Source organism: Diplotaxodon limnothrissa, linkage group LG5 (assembly GCF_057381915.1).
Source record: "Diplotaxodon limnothrissa isolate DT_005_m linkage group LG5, D_limnothrissa_male_GT1.1, whole genome shotgun sequence".
Taxonomy (NCBI): Eukaryota; Metazoa; Chordata; class Actinopteri; order Cichliformes; family Cichlidae; genus Diplotaxodon; species Diplotaxodon limnothrissa.
This window is the reverse complement of record NC_140600.1, coordinates 11989694-12005913: the sequence shown is the minus strand read 5'-3', so window position 1 is coordinate 12005913 and position 16220 is coordinate 11989694. Positions and strand designations below refer to the sequence as shown.

The window sequence follows — 16220 nt, the reverse complement described above, 5'->3', positions numbered from 1 at the left end:
AGACTATTGTACTTTGCCTAATAGATCACCTTGACCTGTCCGTGGTTTTAATCCTGTACTTCAGGATTGAATTGTTTTTCTAATTCAGAAATAAGAAGGAATAAATAAACAGGTGAAAATTACACGCAAAATAATAAATTCAAGCAATTAAATAATGTAATGGTTTTATTGAGTTAGCTCTATTTGTGACTTAATGTAATGGTATTGATTACAAAGTGGGGGATTTTGCCAACTTTCCTCTTGGCTTTTGTCGCTTTTATTGAATTTTATTTAAAAAAAATTTATTCTTCATGCTCGTCTAACGTCCCAGTTTTTGCTCCTTGCGTTAAATATGCAGCTCTAGATCTGTCTTTGTTTGTGATTAGTCAGCTGACGCCAAACCGCTCTTTATGTAAACGCGGTTGATGCGGAACACCTGGGCTGATAACTACCGCCCTTATCGTGATTACGGTTGTTAGGTTTAGTTAAGTCATATAAGTACAACGGAGTCGGTGACTGCCGCACTTGCTTCGTAGTACGGATCGCTAATGTGAAAACGTGTAAAATAGTTTAGTTTGCACATCAGTGAGCATGACATGGCATTGAAGTAGGGGAGACCGGGGATAGTTGTAACGTGGGTCAGTTGTAACACTTCCAATTTCTCCAGTCAGGGCTAAGTTTCAAATGATGTGACTCATCCTGTGCATGCCCAATTCAGTTCTGCTATCACATGTGAAAAATCAGCACATTTTGTCAAACACAGACAATTTAACACGAAAAAAAGTAATTTGTATGGCAAAAAGTAAGTTTTTCTACTTTATTTCAATTTCTAATAGCATTATTTGCTTTTCAGTTAAACTCATCAAACTTAAATTGTGTTATTTGTATGTCTATGGGGATATATTCTGTGTAGGTCTTTAGTGCTAATGTTTTAGCCGTTGGCTGTAATGTTAGCTAGTTCATGGCTATAGGAGTCTGGGTCAGTTGTAACAATAATGCAGATGTTACAACTTGCCACACTATTACTTTAACTTATATTAAACAAGTTGGGGCAACGACATCAGCAGAGAGAGGTTCACTGGTTTCATTTGTATATGCGGTTAATGCCATTGGCAACACAATTCCTCCACTGTTTGTGTTCCCACACATACATTATGCAGACCACTGTGTCAGAGATGGACCAGTAGGAAGTACTGGTAGTGGAAATAAATCAGGATGGGTGCAAGAAACAGATTTCCTCATCTTTCTGAAGCACTTTGCAAACCACACCAAGGTAAGCCATGATAAAAAGTAATGGAATTGCGATGCTGGTGAACAACTACATTTTTCCAGCTTCATTGTTGTGTTCAAAATTGGTGCAAGAGTTGTAGGTTATAATGCCCACTGAGCCAATGAGGCCAAACTCAAGGAAGACCAACCAAAATTAATGAAATATTCAGTTGCAGAAAATTCCATAACTTGTCTTTTTTGGGGAGTTGGAATATGTTCAAAAGCTAGATTTCTGCATTCTGCCACACACACACACAGCTACATAAATGGCTCTAAGTGCATTCATGTGTTGAATAAACAAAGATTACATGTTAATGTTTTATTAGTACCCTTATTTCATTGTGTTACATTTCACCCCAGGATATGTTACAACTAACCCAGACTATGGGGTTAATTGTAACATTTCACTCTTTGTGTTTGAGACCATACCATGCAATGGGTAATTGTGCTGCAGAGAAAATAGCTGCACTATTTAATACTTGAGACATGTAAATACTTTGCATTACATTTTGAATCCACTACCTTAAAAGAGCTCCAATTTACAGACAGAAATGTCAAAAATGTTACAACTATCCCCGGTCTCCCCTACTAAAACTATGACCACAGAAAGAGGTCACAAAGACTGACTGTCAGGTAAGAAGGGATTACCACCAATGCAATGGTCTGACTGGACCCTGCATTCATAAACACAGGACGCTCTGTAGGTACCCCACACCCATCCGTGTGATTAACACAGAGCACTTCACTGTAGAATACAGCAGCCCCTCACCCCCGTTTTCTTATTCTGAACTGCTCCTGCCCCTCCCCAGACACACCGACCTTAGTAGGATCCATCCCCAAGTTGCCATTAAGACGAGCGCGCAGCTGTGGCACACCGAAGACCCACGCGCAACGGCAGATCATCAATGAATGATATTCGGTGTAGATAGGTGGCAGTGTGTTTGGTGTCAACCACACGCAGGAGGTATCTTTATGACGAAACAGCATCTCCAGTTTTATCTTTCGACTAATTCGAAGCGCGCGTAAAAACTGAGCTAAAATAATGTTGACAAGCGCCTTGGCAAAGATACCGTTCCTCCTGTCGTGGGGTTACTTAGTGCTGGCCACGCGGGTCGCGTTCTCCAACTTCTCCGTGGACAATGAAGTGCGCTCCAGCTTTATCCAGCGGCGACTGAGGGGCCAGGAGCGCAGAGAGATGCAGCGGGAGATCCTCTCCATCCTGGGGCTGCCGCAGCGTCCGCGTCCGCACGTGCACACCAAAAGCAATGCCGCCCCAATGTTCATGCTGGACCTCTATAACACTATTAGTATAGACCCAGAACAGCACAGGTATTCAAACTACGAGACCGTTTTACCAACGCAGACCTCCCCACTGGTGACCCCACAGGACAGCCGATTCCTAGAAGAAGCAGACACGGTGATGAGCTTTGTCAACCTCAGTGAGTAGAGCATGTGCGACTTTTGAAGTCAGGAAGTGTGTTTACTTGGTTTTTAGCGTTGTATTATTTGATTTAACCTGTTTTCTCTAACTCCTCCATGCTTAGATATATATTTAAGTACCCTAAGATTATATCACTTTTATGCACCAAGTCCACGTCGTTCATCCACATCTGAAACTCCTTCATATCCAAATGACTAAGTTACCCAACCAACTTTGTTTATGTGGATGGTTTGATTTAGTCATCTCAGAATTCAGTTTTAGAATGAGCCCTTTCTCTTTTTTAGTTCGTTTCCGGCAGCTGCAATACAACAGACAGCATTAAATGTTTCTGTCTGTCTCTCGTTTTTCTTTTATAATCTGTTGTTTCTGACTCTTACTTTTGGTGACTTTCTTTAGTTGAAATCAAGCATTATGCATTCCAAGCTGTAAATGTTATGACAACATGTATGTATCTGGTTTCCCCAGAACCCCTTCAAAGCTCTCAGGGAGAGGCTTTAGCATTGCTTAGTTTCACATGACTAGAAATTGAACAGGCATTTCTCAAGTTCAAGGGAGTGAGAGATGAGTCGATGAAGACCGAGATATAAACTGCATCTAAGCATGGTTATTGGTTTAGTAATCTTCCAGGTGCCTGTGCATGCATTCTTCCGTGCTTGCTTGAAGGGCAGTGGGAGCTTGGGTTTATTCAGACATTACTGAATTTATAAAAGGCAAATCCTGCTTTGTTTTCCATGGAGATTGTGTGGAAGCTCCAATATTACTATGGGAAATCAGCAGACCACATGCTGTTTGAGTGTGTGGTTACATCCCAAACCAGCTCTGATCTTTGGGCTTGCACAGTGTTATTTAGGTCAATGTGCAGAGAGTGGGGTTTGGTCACCTGAAATATGTCTCCAAGAAATCATTAACCTCCCTTTCTGATTGGTTGTCAGTGGCATCGAACTGAAGCTTTATATAACAGGGCCTATTAGAGTTATTTCTTTTCCAATGAGCACATAAAGATGTAGTTAATACAAAACATTTGGAGACCACAAGAAAATCTCAAACATAACATTTTATGTCCTCAGTCCTGAACTTTTAACTGACAGTCCTTAGCTAATGAGATCTGGAAAGCTGTTTCTGAAAACCAACAGCAGATTTGTGTGGTTTCACATTTGAGAACTTTGATTTTAAAGAGCAGTGAGAGGGGGGACAGAGAAAGAAACAATGAGTGTGTATTATTTTGCTGTCAGGCTCACCACAGCCTCTTGTGCAGGCTCCCACATCGTGCTAAAGTGACTCTATCTTGGTGGTCTCTCGATGATTGCTTCAAGAGTGAACTGGATTACGGTATTTCCCTTCCAAAGACCGCAGCTTCCAATATGACGGAGAGCTGCTGCAACTAATTTTATCCTTTTATATAAATCCGGCCAATCTAATCAGTGTCTGTAAGTGATGTGAGTCGTGTTAGAGAGATGGGTAAAGATTTATAATGCGATTCACAGGTGCAACATATAAACATGCTTACTGTCACTATAAAAGGCAGCTATTGTGCTCTGCACATTTTCACTGTCTTTATACTGTTCTGCATTTCTCTGCTCCTCATCTCGACTCCTTGTTTACCACTTCTGCAGTCTTTCCCCTGACATGTGTACACACTCATCCAATATGCTTTCTCTTTTTTTCTTTCTTTTTTGCATTGACCACAGCACACCTGCAGAGCATGAGAACAGGCTTTTTTTTTGCACAGAAATGTCACCATGTTTAGATAAGATGCAAGAAACTCTTGTAGCGGGAGGAACGACTGAAGAACAGATGGATTATTGTGTTTTTCGAGAACAAGCAGGAAGACATGTGCTTGTCCTGCTAAGCCGATTGAACAAAAAAACAAAATTCCATTAAGATAATTTTTTTCCACTCTGAAATGTATTACTGCCTTGTGTGTTTGTGTGTGTGGCTTCTCTTTTATGTGTTAAAGCAGATTTATGAAAAGGCTTTCTCTTCTTTGTCTTTGATAGTTCTCTTTCAGGGTTGTTAAACATAAAGGTCATGGATTCATGGATCTCGAAGGAAATTAAGTATTTTATTTGTCATCACCTTTTATTTAAACTAAAGATAAAATGTTTCTGAAATTAATAGACTAACTTGCATATCCTGTTTGTTTGTTTTTTTTAGTGCAGATTTGTGATCCATCTTTAAACTCCCATGCTGTGAAGAAGACACTTACTACAAAAATTGCAATAGGTTAATAGTGGCTCTGCAGCTATGTGGCCCTTTAGCGTTAGGGGTAATCCAAAGTGTTGAAATGCCTCCCAGAGGGAAGTTTGCATATCTGAGGTCTGATCTCTGCAGCTAATGGTCCCTAACGTAAACACACCAAGTCCTTACAAGCAATTATTGCTTTCATAAAATCACCCCTCTCTCCCTTCCAGCATTTAATTGCGGTCAAACAAATGACTAGCAGGGTTCAGAATGCACTGCTCTTAACGATGAGCGGCTTGTGCGTGTGTTTCTGCGCTAAGTGTTTGTAGACGTCTGTGAGTCAAAGCATGTGTGAGAGAGCTCTGCAGTGCCATGAAAAAAAAAAAAAGTTTCTAGCAATCGAGATCTTGTAAGGATGGATGTGTTTTGTTTTTTGTTTTGTTTTTTTGTTTTTTAAACAATAGTGTGCTCCATCAGTTGGAGTACAGGATGATGTCATTGCTGGTGATGTAGTGTGTACCAGTGAGCAGGATGTGTTTAACATGGCTAATCGCTGCTCCCCTCTGCTGCACACCTTCAGCAGAGACCCTGGCTGCTCTGCTGTTTCCAAGGACAAGCATGTTGACTAATGCTGTAAAAACATGACACTGGCAAGCTCCAGGAAGCTTCGGGGTCTTTCTAACCACTATTCATTTTTTTTTTTTTCCTGGAAACTCTGAGTGTTGGAGAGCTTCAGCCGGCTCAGGACTGGGCGGAAACCTCGCAGTGTCACCAGCTACTGCTGCTCCACTTTCTCCTACAGTCAGGCTGAACTCACCGGATGGCGACGTATTGCAAAACGATCAGGGGGCTGTAATGGGCACAGACACTGGGTGTAATGGCACATGTGAATTTGTGTGCCTCTCTATGCTTTATGTGAGCGTGTTTGTAAAAGTACACTAGCTGCTGTGGTTTTCCGGGCTGCGCCTTAACTGGGCTTTTCTTGTGGTCAGCACATGTGTGCAATTTAAACAGGGAGCCAAACTGAGCCATGAGTATTTTTTTCTTCCTTTCCTTCACATTGGCCTGTATGGCAAACTTGGCTAAAGTGATGTTTAGATCAGTCATTTTACTCATGGCAGCAGGATTTTTCCTATTTCAACCCGAGTGCTTCCGAGCTGCGGGCAGAGCAACACACATCAGAGAACTGACTGAATGTTTTGAGAGACCACAGTTGCTTTACCATCTGATTGCACTAAGTGGTTTGCCTTAGTGCCTTTTCAGTGTCTGTGCAAACTTTCTTTTTGAAGGTCAAAAGGGTTTTTTTTTCACCTTGTGTGTTTGTGTGTGTGTGTGCCTCTGGGAGAAAACAATAAACCGTTTATTATGGCGATGTTGTAACCAGATGGTCTATAAGGGGGATAATCCTTTTTAAAGCACATCAAAGCCACCACCTGCTCTTCAGGTTTGTCTGTCTGTTGTCGTCTTGTAGTTGATCAGGATCAAGATCTTCTCCTCCAGCGCCATGCTACAGAGTTTCGCTTTGACCTTTCACGTATTCCAGAGGGAGAGGCCATCACAGCAGCAGAGTTCAGGATTTACAAGGATCTCATCCAGGAGCACAGTGAGAACAAAACATTCAGAGTGAGTCTCTACCAGGTGCTGCAGGATCCTCCAAATGGGTAAAGAGAGTTTCTTATTTGCTCCTTTCTCTGTTCTTAATTGATATTATCATATATGTCAACCCTTCTTTTTTGAATTCATTATTTCTCTGATCATTGAGCTCGACTCCACGGTTTGAGTCCTCTTGCTGAATTTCAACAGGCTAAACACTTGTTTTTCTTAGAAAATGGGTTGTTGGGCTACGTTTCCCCACAGCTTATTTGTGCTGATGTTCGTGTCAGTACTGCCACTGTTGACACAGAAATTAGTGTCAATTACGGAAATACAGTGGTTCTCTCAGAGTGGTTTACTCTCACGCTGTCTGAGAAAATCAGCTCCCAGGAGACCGGTGTTTATATCACACAGCTGAAGCTACAAAATGACACCAAACCATCAACACGTCAGTTTTTCTATTACGCAGTTATCTCTCCATCATGCCTCCGGGTTTTCTCTGCCAGTGTCTGATATGTTTTTAACTTTCTTTTTATTTTCCTTGTTGAAAGCCGCAGGTGAATTTACACACCAACTTCCCTCTAACCTCAGGGAAAAGTCTGTTTTGTTTTGTGTTGCATTGTTAACACAGATGTTTTGAAACTAACCAGCGAGCTAGACCTGAAATAATAATTTGATCAATAAATTAGCAGTTTCAACATTTTTATTTCGATAACTTAATCATTTGGATATTTTTTTCCAAGCAAAAATGACATAAAATCCCCCAGAATAAGCTTTTCACATGTGGATAAAAACTAAAACTCACTACAACATTAAGATTTCCTCTGATACATTGATGTAACTGCATACTTTTCCTGTGTATTGTATTAATTTTTATTAACTTGCGGTAACTGGCAATTCCTAGAGTTGGTCATCTTTTTTAAAAACTTTATTTACATGTACATCAGGCTTTCTCATTGTCTGAGGCCTCATTGGATCTTTTTAAGGTCGTTATTTCTTTGGCTTTGAGAACTCAAAACTTTACAATAACAACCATTAAATCACATTTATTATTTAGGCTGCTAATGAGAATACTGGTATTGTGTCAAAACATTAATTTGCAAAGCAATAAGAAATTATAGATACCAGTGTAATATAAAATAATGTGGTGTATGTCATAAGATGCCTGATTTACTGATTCTTTTACATTTACATTACATTTTTATACCTTCAATGCCAAATTAATGTTTTGAATCTGAAAATATTTCCATTAATATTCTTCATATTTGTTGCTTTTGAGAAGGTGCTCAAATTTTGGTTTCACAATTTTAAATAAAATCAGACTTTTGGAACCATCGAAAATCCACAGATTTTAAGACCCTTATGATGGAAACTTTTAGAAATCCTGCTGACACAATTTAAGATTTAATAAAGGGGGGAAAAACCCTCCAGGTTTGTATTTCAGTCCAAAGAGAAACTCATGGAAATGATCACAGGCACAAACAACACCTACATTTTGTTTCTTGACTGACCCCCAAAAAAGAAGCCAAAACTGTAAAAGTCAGTCTCTCAAACAATTTCTTTCTGAGATTTGTGGAGCTAAAACTTAATGTTGAGTCTTCATAATTAAAACGAATTAATAAAAACGAATTAAAACTAAAGATAAAGATTCATAACAAATACAGCTTTTCTAAAGAAAACGTGTAGAGACATGACAAACATCCAACTGCAGAGGACCAGTCATTAGAAAAATGATTACGACAGGATTTACAAAGAAACTCGTACTAGGTTTTTATATTTGGTCAGAAGCTTGTAAGATGGCTGATAACACACAGCACCACCCCGTCGGTGTATTTCACTGGTCCTATTGTATCAGCTGAATTAAAGCCGGTCAGCAATGATTTAAAATCATGGGTTTTGATAAAAAGGGGTCATGTGCCAGCCAGTAGGTGTAGATTAAAGTGTTTTATCTGTGAGAGTGGGGCTGCCGGCAGCACCATTGTCATTCAGACACACAAAAGCCACTCCACACAGACGAGCAGGCAGCAGGACAAAAGACAGACGTCTGAAACTCAGACTATAAACAAAGCAATTCTCTGTTGAGATCTGCCCCTAAGCGGACACACATCAGCGTTAAAGTGCTGCTTTGATAACATTCAAAGTGGGAGGACTGCATGATTTAGAGGGGTAGCTGTCAGGGAATTTAACTGAGGTGATGCTTTTACATTTTAAATTAGAACCGTTTCATTCGCTTCCACTTTGCATTTATTTCCTGGAAATGTCAGCATCATATAAAACGCTGTGCTGTTAAAGGAGTGATAAAACCACACACACACACACACACACACACAGCTGCAATGAATTTTTCCCTTCAGCTTGGACTTCAGCAAATGAAATGTGTCCACTTAGATTAAACTCCATCGTGGGTTTACCCTCAAACACATTGCTGAAGCTTAGCACTTTAACCTCACTGTAACTGGTGAACTTCAGCTCCACTGTACTGGTATAGTGAGCTTAAACAAAACAAAAACATAACAAGTGGTCCAGTACTTCTGCACTCTAAGTCGTACAGGATCTCACATATGCTTTTGACATTTGTGGTGTATTAAATACTGAAAGCCAAACATTTTCCCAAGCATACCACATTCCTTTAGATGTGTTTGTATTTTCAAAAACGTCCACGGGTTCCATAAATTTCACCGAGGAATGAAATCCATTTGCAGTGAAAAACAACCCATCACGGTGGGGTTTCACTGCATTTTAAGTTGTGTTCTGTGGAAAAGTCGATCGACTGAGTCCGCCCGGGAAAGATTTTACTTTGCACTTGGAGCTTTTCTGCACTGAAATCCCTCGAGTGTGTTTACATTTCATTCTGTCCTCAGTGACTTGGAGCTGTTCCTGCTGGACCGGCGAGAAGTTCTGGCTTCAGAAGAGGGATGGTTGGTCTTTGACCTGACCACCACGAGTAACCTGTGGCTGGTCAACCCTGAGCATAATCTTGGCTTGCACTTGGTTCTTGAGGACAGTCATGGTCAGTGATTATCCAAAATTGATTCTACAAAACTGAAAAATGGCGTGTGATCCATGGTAGTAATATTAAATAAATCAATAAATAATTGATTTCTGCAGGTCAGAAGAGAAACCCCCAGTTAGCTGGAGTGGTAGTGGGCAGTGGGCCTCAGGACAAGCAGCCATTCCTGGTTGTCTTCTTCAAAACCAATGAGGTGCGACTCCGCAGCGTTCGTTCAGCCAATGGCCAAAAGGGGCGCCAGTCAAGCCGCTCTAAACCCCAGAGGACTGTTCAAGATGCACTGAGGGCAGTGGAAGCTGCAACAGGTTACTGAACCCCTAAACCCTCTTTTCCCAGATGAAGACGACCTCCCTTGTACCCTTAATGATGAGTTTTGACAGCTCAATGTCAATAAAGACGTGATTTGACATTTTTCCAGGGGCAGCAGTAATAAGCTGTATAGGTAGAGCTCACCCTGACTAGCATCTGATACACACTCAGTCATTTTGTTCTGAAAACAGGCCTGAAATATAACAGAAACCACTCAGTTCAAAAAAGGAATGCAAAGGTTACTCCTCGTAGGCGTCTAAAGAGTTAAAATGTCACTCATGAGCGGAGTCATTTCAGGAGCTTTAAGAACCTGTTGTGTCAACTGATATTTGCTTTTGTTTTCAGCCAATATCGGCATCTCTAAAGAAGGATGTAAAAAGCACGAGCTGTATGTCAGCTTCAAGGATTTGGGATGGCAGGTAAAAACTAAAATTTATCAACACTTTTTTGAAAGCATTTCTTCAAAAGTGACAATTAACAAACACTTAAAAAACCTCTGACCAGGACTGGATCATAGCACCAGAGGGCTACGCAGCATATTACTGTGAGGGAGAATGTGCTTTTCCTCTGAACTCCTACATGAATGCCACCAATCACGCTATTGTGCAAACTCTGGTAAGCCTCAAACGATCCCTGATTAAAGGCATTTCCTCTGTAGCCTCTGCTCTCCCTGAGGATATATTTTGTATTTCTTCTGTGCCACAGGTGCACTTTATCAACCCAGAGACGGTGCCCAAAGCCTGCTGTGCCCCAACACAGCTCCACGGCATCTCTGTGCTCTATTTTGATGAAAGCTCCAATGTCATCCTCAAGAAGTACCGCAACATGGTGGTCAGAGCCTGTGGCTGTCACTGACTACTCATATTCCCATCTGTGATGCGTACAAATCCAGAGAGATGCTGAAGAAAGGCGGAATCAGAGCGACGATTAACTGACTGGTCACCGGAGAGCTCTTGCCACAGAGCTTTATTCTGGGGGTCTGTTTTTTTTTTTTTTTTTATATGACCAGCAGCTGAGCCAGCTTTAACCACTACCACAGCCCAAATAGAGCTACTGGTCACAAAAAGGGATTTTATGGATTTTGTTTTCTTTGTAACGGATTTAATTTTTTTTATATACCTTTGTGTGAAACTAGAGAGACTGCACCGAAAGGACTTCGAGCAGTGTGCAGAAGTTTCATAAGCTCAGAAGGAACCTGTAAAAAGTACTGGCAGTGGTGTGCGCTATCATACATGCAACAAACATCTCTATTTGAATTCTTTTTAAAATAAGAATAAAGAGTTTTGTCTTTTGTGGTAATTTAATTAAAACAGACTTTACAGCTCATAAAACTGTAAATCTTCCTCTTGAAGCCGCTCACCATCGTTTTTGGATGAACCTGTGTTTAGATGAGAGAAATGAAGGCAGTGAGGTAATGCCAGTGGGATAGATTCATAAACATTGCAGTTGTTCAGAGATATGCCAAAATATTAAACCCACTCGCAGGTGAAGTAAAAAGCATTTAACTGTGTTTTCATAATGAAATGTTCTGCTGGGAATCGTGTGAACGTGCCACCCACCTGAACATTGTCGCAGGCCTCACTCAGCAGGACAAATCACTCAGGAAAACGCTTAAGCATCACAGCAGATTCCCTAGATCCCAGTCTGGTTGAGCATCAGTGGGCTGACCTGGAACAAGGCTGGTCAATGAAGGCTCTGACTGCTAACCTGTTCAATCCACACGACCTGCTACGAAATCCAACATCACTCCTCCATCTGCTCTATCCACACTTTGTCTGGTGTCAGAGCAGAGCTGCAGCCGGACTGTATATTTTATCGCATTAAGAAAGTCTAACCAAGATTTCCTTTTTTTTTTTTTCCTCAAACATTTTCTCAGCAGAAGTATTATTCGCATGTTTGGCTTGTAAACGCCTCCTCTGTAAGTACTGAATGGGCTGCACAGTTAACACATGGAATATTTATTTCTTCAGCTTTGCTTCACCTTCACCTACAGCACCTTGTGTCCAATAACTCTGCCATTATTATTATTAACTCTACATTTAAAGATCATCCTATTCACTTAAAATGAACTGTTAGGCGAGCTGTGTACACGCACACTTTCCAGTCTTTTTCATGCCCACTCTTAACAGTGGGACACATTCAAAAAGGAGCATCAGTACAAAAAAGAAAGCACAGCATATGCACAATACAATATATCCAGGCATTTAAAAAAAAGGCATTTATACCGACATCACCGAGAAGCTTTGTGCCTCTAACGTAGCATATTACACTCACACATCACAGCCCACGCTTTTAAAAGCACAGGTTAGACCTGTTATCGAAGAAATAGAGGTAGAAGCGTAAAATGAAATCCTTCTCATGTAGCGAAAAAAATCCCGTTCGTTGTAAATCTGAAATTGTCAAATTGGTTAAAGTATCCAGTTTCCAATTCGGAGCGAAGTTTCCTTTTGTGATCACAAAGAACTCTTACATAATACCAGGCAGGAAAGAGAGAAACTATCTTGAGCAGCGAAGACCTGAGGGAGTATTTTTTTGTGCTTTTCAAGGAACGTGGGCTGATTTAGTCAGAACTGCTAGAAATAATAATATAAACACTTACATCAGAGCCAAAAACTCAAACACGCTGTCCTTTGAACTAACAGGGTTTCCCTCAAACGCATTGTTACTGAAGCGGTTTTATGTGGCAACACAAATTTTACACTTTGGTTCTACATTTCAAAAAGAAAACGTGTCACATAGCCTGAGTTCTTGCGTATAAGATCTGAATTATGTGCTGCTGCAGACTTTGTGTAGGCTTACAGCAGATGCAATGTCGAGCTCTGACACGATTCATGTTGTCAGCGTGTGATCCCTGACTAACCTTGACAAATACAGCATGTGTTATCACACCTCCGGGGGATCCTGAGAGTTAATCTTTCCTCTTTAAGCGGTTCCTCCTTAGATACAATCATCATACCGACAGTCAAGCACAGAAATATGATTCAGGAGGTAGAATGACAGTAAATACAGGCTGATTAGAAAAGAGCTGAAAAGCAACCAGCTAGCTCCCTGCAAATGAAACAGCCACTGTTCACTACATGCAATTAGTTCCTGGACCTCTCAGCTCAGGGGCTGAGAAGTGCCTCCTGCGGACCGCCTCTGCGCCCCTCTTCGGCTCCAGTGCTTGTTCCCCTGGCCTTGTGGGAAGCAGTGTGCTCGGGCCAGATTGTGGATGTGTTGCTTTTAGGGGCTCACACCCTTCCTCTTCTAACTTCTCGGGTGAGGTTTTTGGCTCCGATGTGGCTGGCTGTGGAGCCTGGGGAGCTAATACAGGTGTGAGAGCCAGGCAGACATCCCCTACGCTGAGCTGGTGGCACTGCAGGCCGCAGATGCGGGCAGTCCTCTGAGGGCTGCAGGAAGACCAGCCGCGCCCACGCACGAAGAACGGGTACTCCACATACACATCCACCAGCTCCTGCAGGAGGCAGACAGATGCATACAGAGGAAGCTGTGAGACAAGCACGGCTTAGACGTTTGCTCACTAGAGGGTGGTGTTGTTCCATTATGGTGGATCTATTCATAGTTCATGTAACAGCAAGGAGATAGAATTAACAGTACACATGGATTTCAGGTTTTTATGCATACAAAAATTCACTTGTTACACCATCAGGTTTAAAAGCAAGAATATACTGATTGAATTTTCTGCAGGTAAGTACACACCTTTTAATTGACCCAATTATAGATTTTTCTTCATCTTGTGCTAAACATTGCAGAACCTAAAGAAAAAATGGCTTTCAGGCATGAGGCAGATCTTATTGGATATCTTCTTTTCTTAACTGCCAACAAACTCAGATCATTTCCCTGTTTGCAGCACTCTCCTTTGGCCTTAAAATTACTACTGAAGGCGGCCACAAAAATAGCAACAGACATACAGCTCCATCTTATAAAAAAGCTGCTTTATTTCCCAAAACAGCTGGCTGCTGCAGTGTTTTGCAGAAGACACAGATACAGGAAGTGCAAATGCTCCTGACTATTTTCAGCTTCAGATTAATACAAGCTTTCTATGCTAGTATTTTTCACAGCCTGTAGTATTTTATTGCAAATCCCACAGCGCACTCAAGGTGTTGCTAACAGTTTTCTTGGCGATAATGGAGCGCCATGGCATGGAGGATAAGCTTGGGATGCACATGCATTACACCTTTAATTCAAGCTATTCATGCATTTGAATTTGCCATTTAAAAATTTCACTAAGTTCAGTTATTATCTTTTATGTACGTGAGTGTGTTTAGGAAGACAGTGATGCATGTAACCAGGTAACACAGGAATGTACTCTAATGTATGTCTGGTGTAAGGATAGCAGCTGTTCTGGATTGTAAATACCATTAGGTCTGAGAATAGCGGCTAAAAAGCATCATAAATACCATAAAAAATAAAATAATGGTTTAGAGCTTTTGAGCAGAAGTCAATAAATTAATGTTTTTTTACACCATCTAACCACGAGATCCAGATGCTCTTTTTGGTGGGAATACTACGTTAAAAGAATAGTAACAATAATGTGTGCTATGAATATTAACACCACAGTGGGAATTTCTTTCACCTGGCTCTGCTGGTCATGAAGCATGATGAGGAGGCGGGAGATTGAGGACGAGGAAGTTGAAGGGGAGATACTCTGCACCGTGCAGCAGCTCAGGCGCAGGTCTGGACAGGCCAGTGAGCCAAGCAGGAAGTCTTCAGTTTGCAGGTGCTCTACCCTCCTCAGCCGCCCATCCCTGAGCTCAATCAGAGAACCGGCCACAAAGTGAGGGAGGAGCCAGGGGAAACTGTTAGGAGAGGCGGTGGAGGAGGAAACATGCTCAGAGGAGGGCCTCGTGGAAGCGTCCTCCTTCGTGAAGCCGCCAGCGCTTTTGGAGTTGTTTGGGGAAACTTGCATGACGGAATGTCCTGAAATAGAGGCAGCCTTTGTTGATCTGTGCGACAAATCAGGTCGAAGTTTGGGGTTCTCACGGGGAGAGTGAGGTAGGCTTGTGCTCAAAGGTGAAGTACTTGCCCTTTCGACCCTGGGAAAATACTCTGTTTTTCTCTCTCCTCTCCTCATGTATGGACCTTTATGCCTGCTGTAGGTCTGCCTCTCTGCGCTCAAACTCTTCTCTCTTGAAGTCTTGTGCTTCTCCCAGCTGTACGCTCCACTCGCTCTGTGGAAACCCTCCAGGGAGACAGCGTTGAATCTGGAAGGATAGTACGGATGGCCTGGGTGGAGTGCAGGTGTGCCAGATATGTGGCTTTGGTGCTGATAGTGGTTAGGAAAGTCCCATCCAGGGTGCAAGGGGTTGAACTCTCTCCACTCTGCCCAGCCATGATGCTCCCTGAATGCAGAAAGAATCTGCGGTTTGGACCTGTTAGGTGTGGGTGTGTGCATCCAGGGCTGGTACAGGGCAGTAACCCGTCTCGGCACGGGCTGGAATGGGCCAGTGTGCTTTGTGGTGAGTTCGGTGTGGCTCTTGTAAGGGTATGGCGCCTTAAAGTTTGCAGCATCGCACTGCTGTTGCTGCTGCTGCTGAAGTGGCGAGCTTGGTCTTTGGTCCCTCTTCTTGAGCGGGAGGCTGTCCCTACCCGGGACCAGAGCCGAGTTTGTTGTGAAGCTCATGGGCTCGAGCTGATCGTCACTCACACCGACACTCCCGAAGAACTACAGGTGGCGTTGTGATCATGTGACACGGGCTCCATTAGTCTCTTGGCAACTGTCGCCGATCCAAGGTCGCCACAATCTGAACAGCAGGAGAAACAGTTACTAATGCACTTCATATCCCCACAGACAAGTTGTCAAGCTGGAGAAAATAACTGAATTTGCCTTCGTAGAGTCTCTCTTACTCTGGTGTTTCCCCTGTCTCTGAAAAATTCACAGAACTTTCCCTCTCTCCCCTCCCGCAAAAGTACAACATGGTGAGATCAGTGCCTGTGAATATCCTTCCACATCTGAACAAAAACTCCTCCATCAGCTTCAAATTACAGCTTTCCAACCACCAATTGCCATATTGACAGGGCTAAGTTTGATGGACACCTACCAGCTCCTTTGTAAAAAAAAAAAAAAAAAAGAAAGAAAAAGTTACTATGGTTACAAAGTGCTGTACACTGTGCTTGGTGGAGGCATGAGTGTAGCGGAGACGAGGCAGAGCAAAATGTTAGTGGTGGGTGTAAACTCAGGGGTTAGATTTTATCAGTAACACAGTAAACTTTGAGGTTAATAAGGTCGGTCAACAATGATGAGGAAAATATGTGTGTTAAGTGACTAAATGTGAGAGGGATGTTAAACACACAGACCAAGCTTGCATGTTTCTCATAATGAAGAGAACCCCCTCCAGCACCTACAGAAACCCTATCATCCTTCTTACGTGCATGCACAGTTGTGAGTCAGCTCACTGAGGTGGGCTAAATATAAGCAGTCTGTGGCCAGACACACAC

General features: G+C 42.2%; 2 protein-coding genes across 2 annotated transcripts; one reads left to right on the top strand and one right to left on the bottom strand.

Annotated features, from left to right (window-relative positions):
* The first annotated feature begins 2290 nt into the window (after positions 1-2290).
* Positions 2291-10637, top strand: LOC146631663 (bone morphogenetic protein 7-like). Its single transcript, XM_085353845.1, has 7 exons — positions 2291-2687; positions 6342-6531; positions 9325-9473; positions 9572-9778; positions 10128-10201; positions 10287-10397; positions 10488-10637. The coding sequence occupies exons 1-7, from the start codon at positions 2291-2293 to the stop codon at positions 10635-10637; spliced, it is 1278 nt and encodes a 425-aa protein (XP_085209971.1).
* A 2218-nt stretch (positions 10638-12855) lies between these two features.
* Positions 12856-15405, bottom strand: LOC146631662 (uncharacterized). The gene is made up of 2 exons (XM_085353844.1): positions 14359-15405; positions 12856-13236 (listed from the first exon to the last, which is right to left on the bottom strand). The coding sequence occupies exons 1-2, from the start codon at positions 15403-15405 to the stop codon at positions 12856-12858; spliced, it is 1428 nt and encodes a 475-aa protein (XP_085209970.1).
* Between the last annotated feature and the right edge of the window lie 815 nt (positions 15406-16220).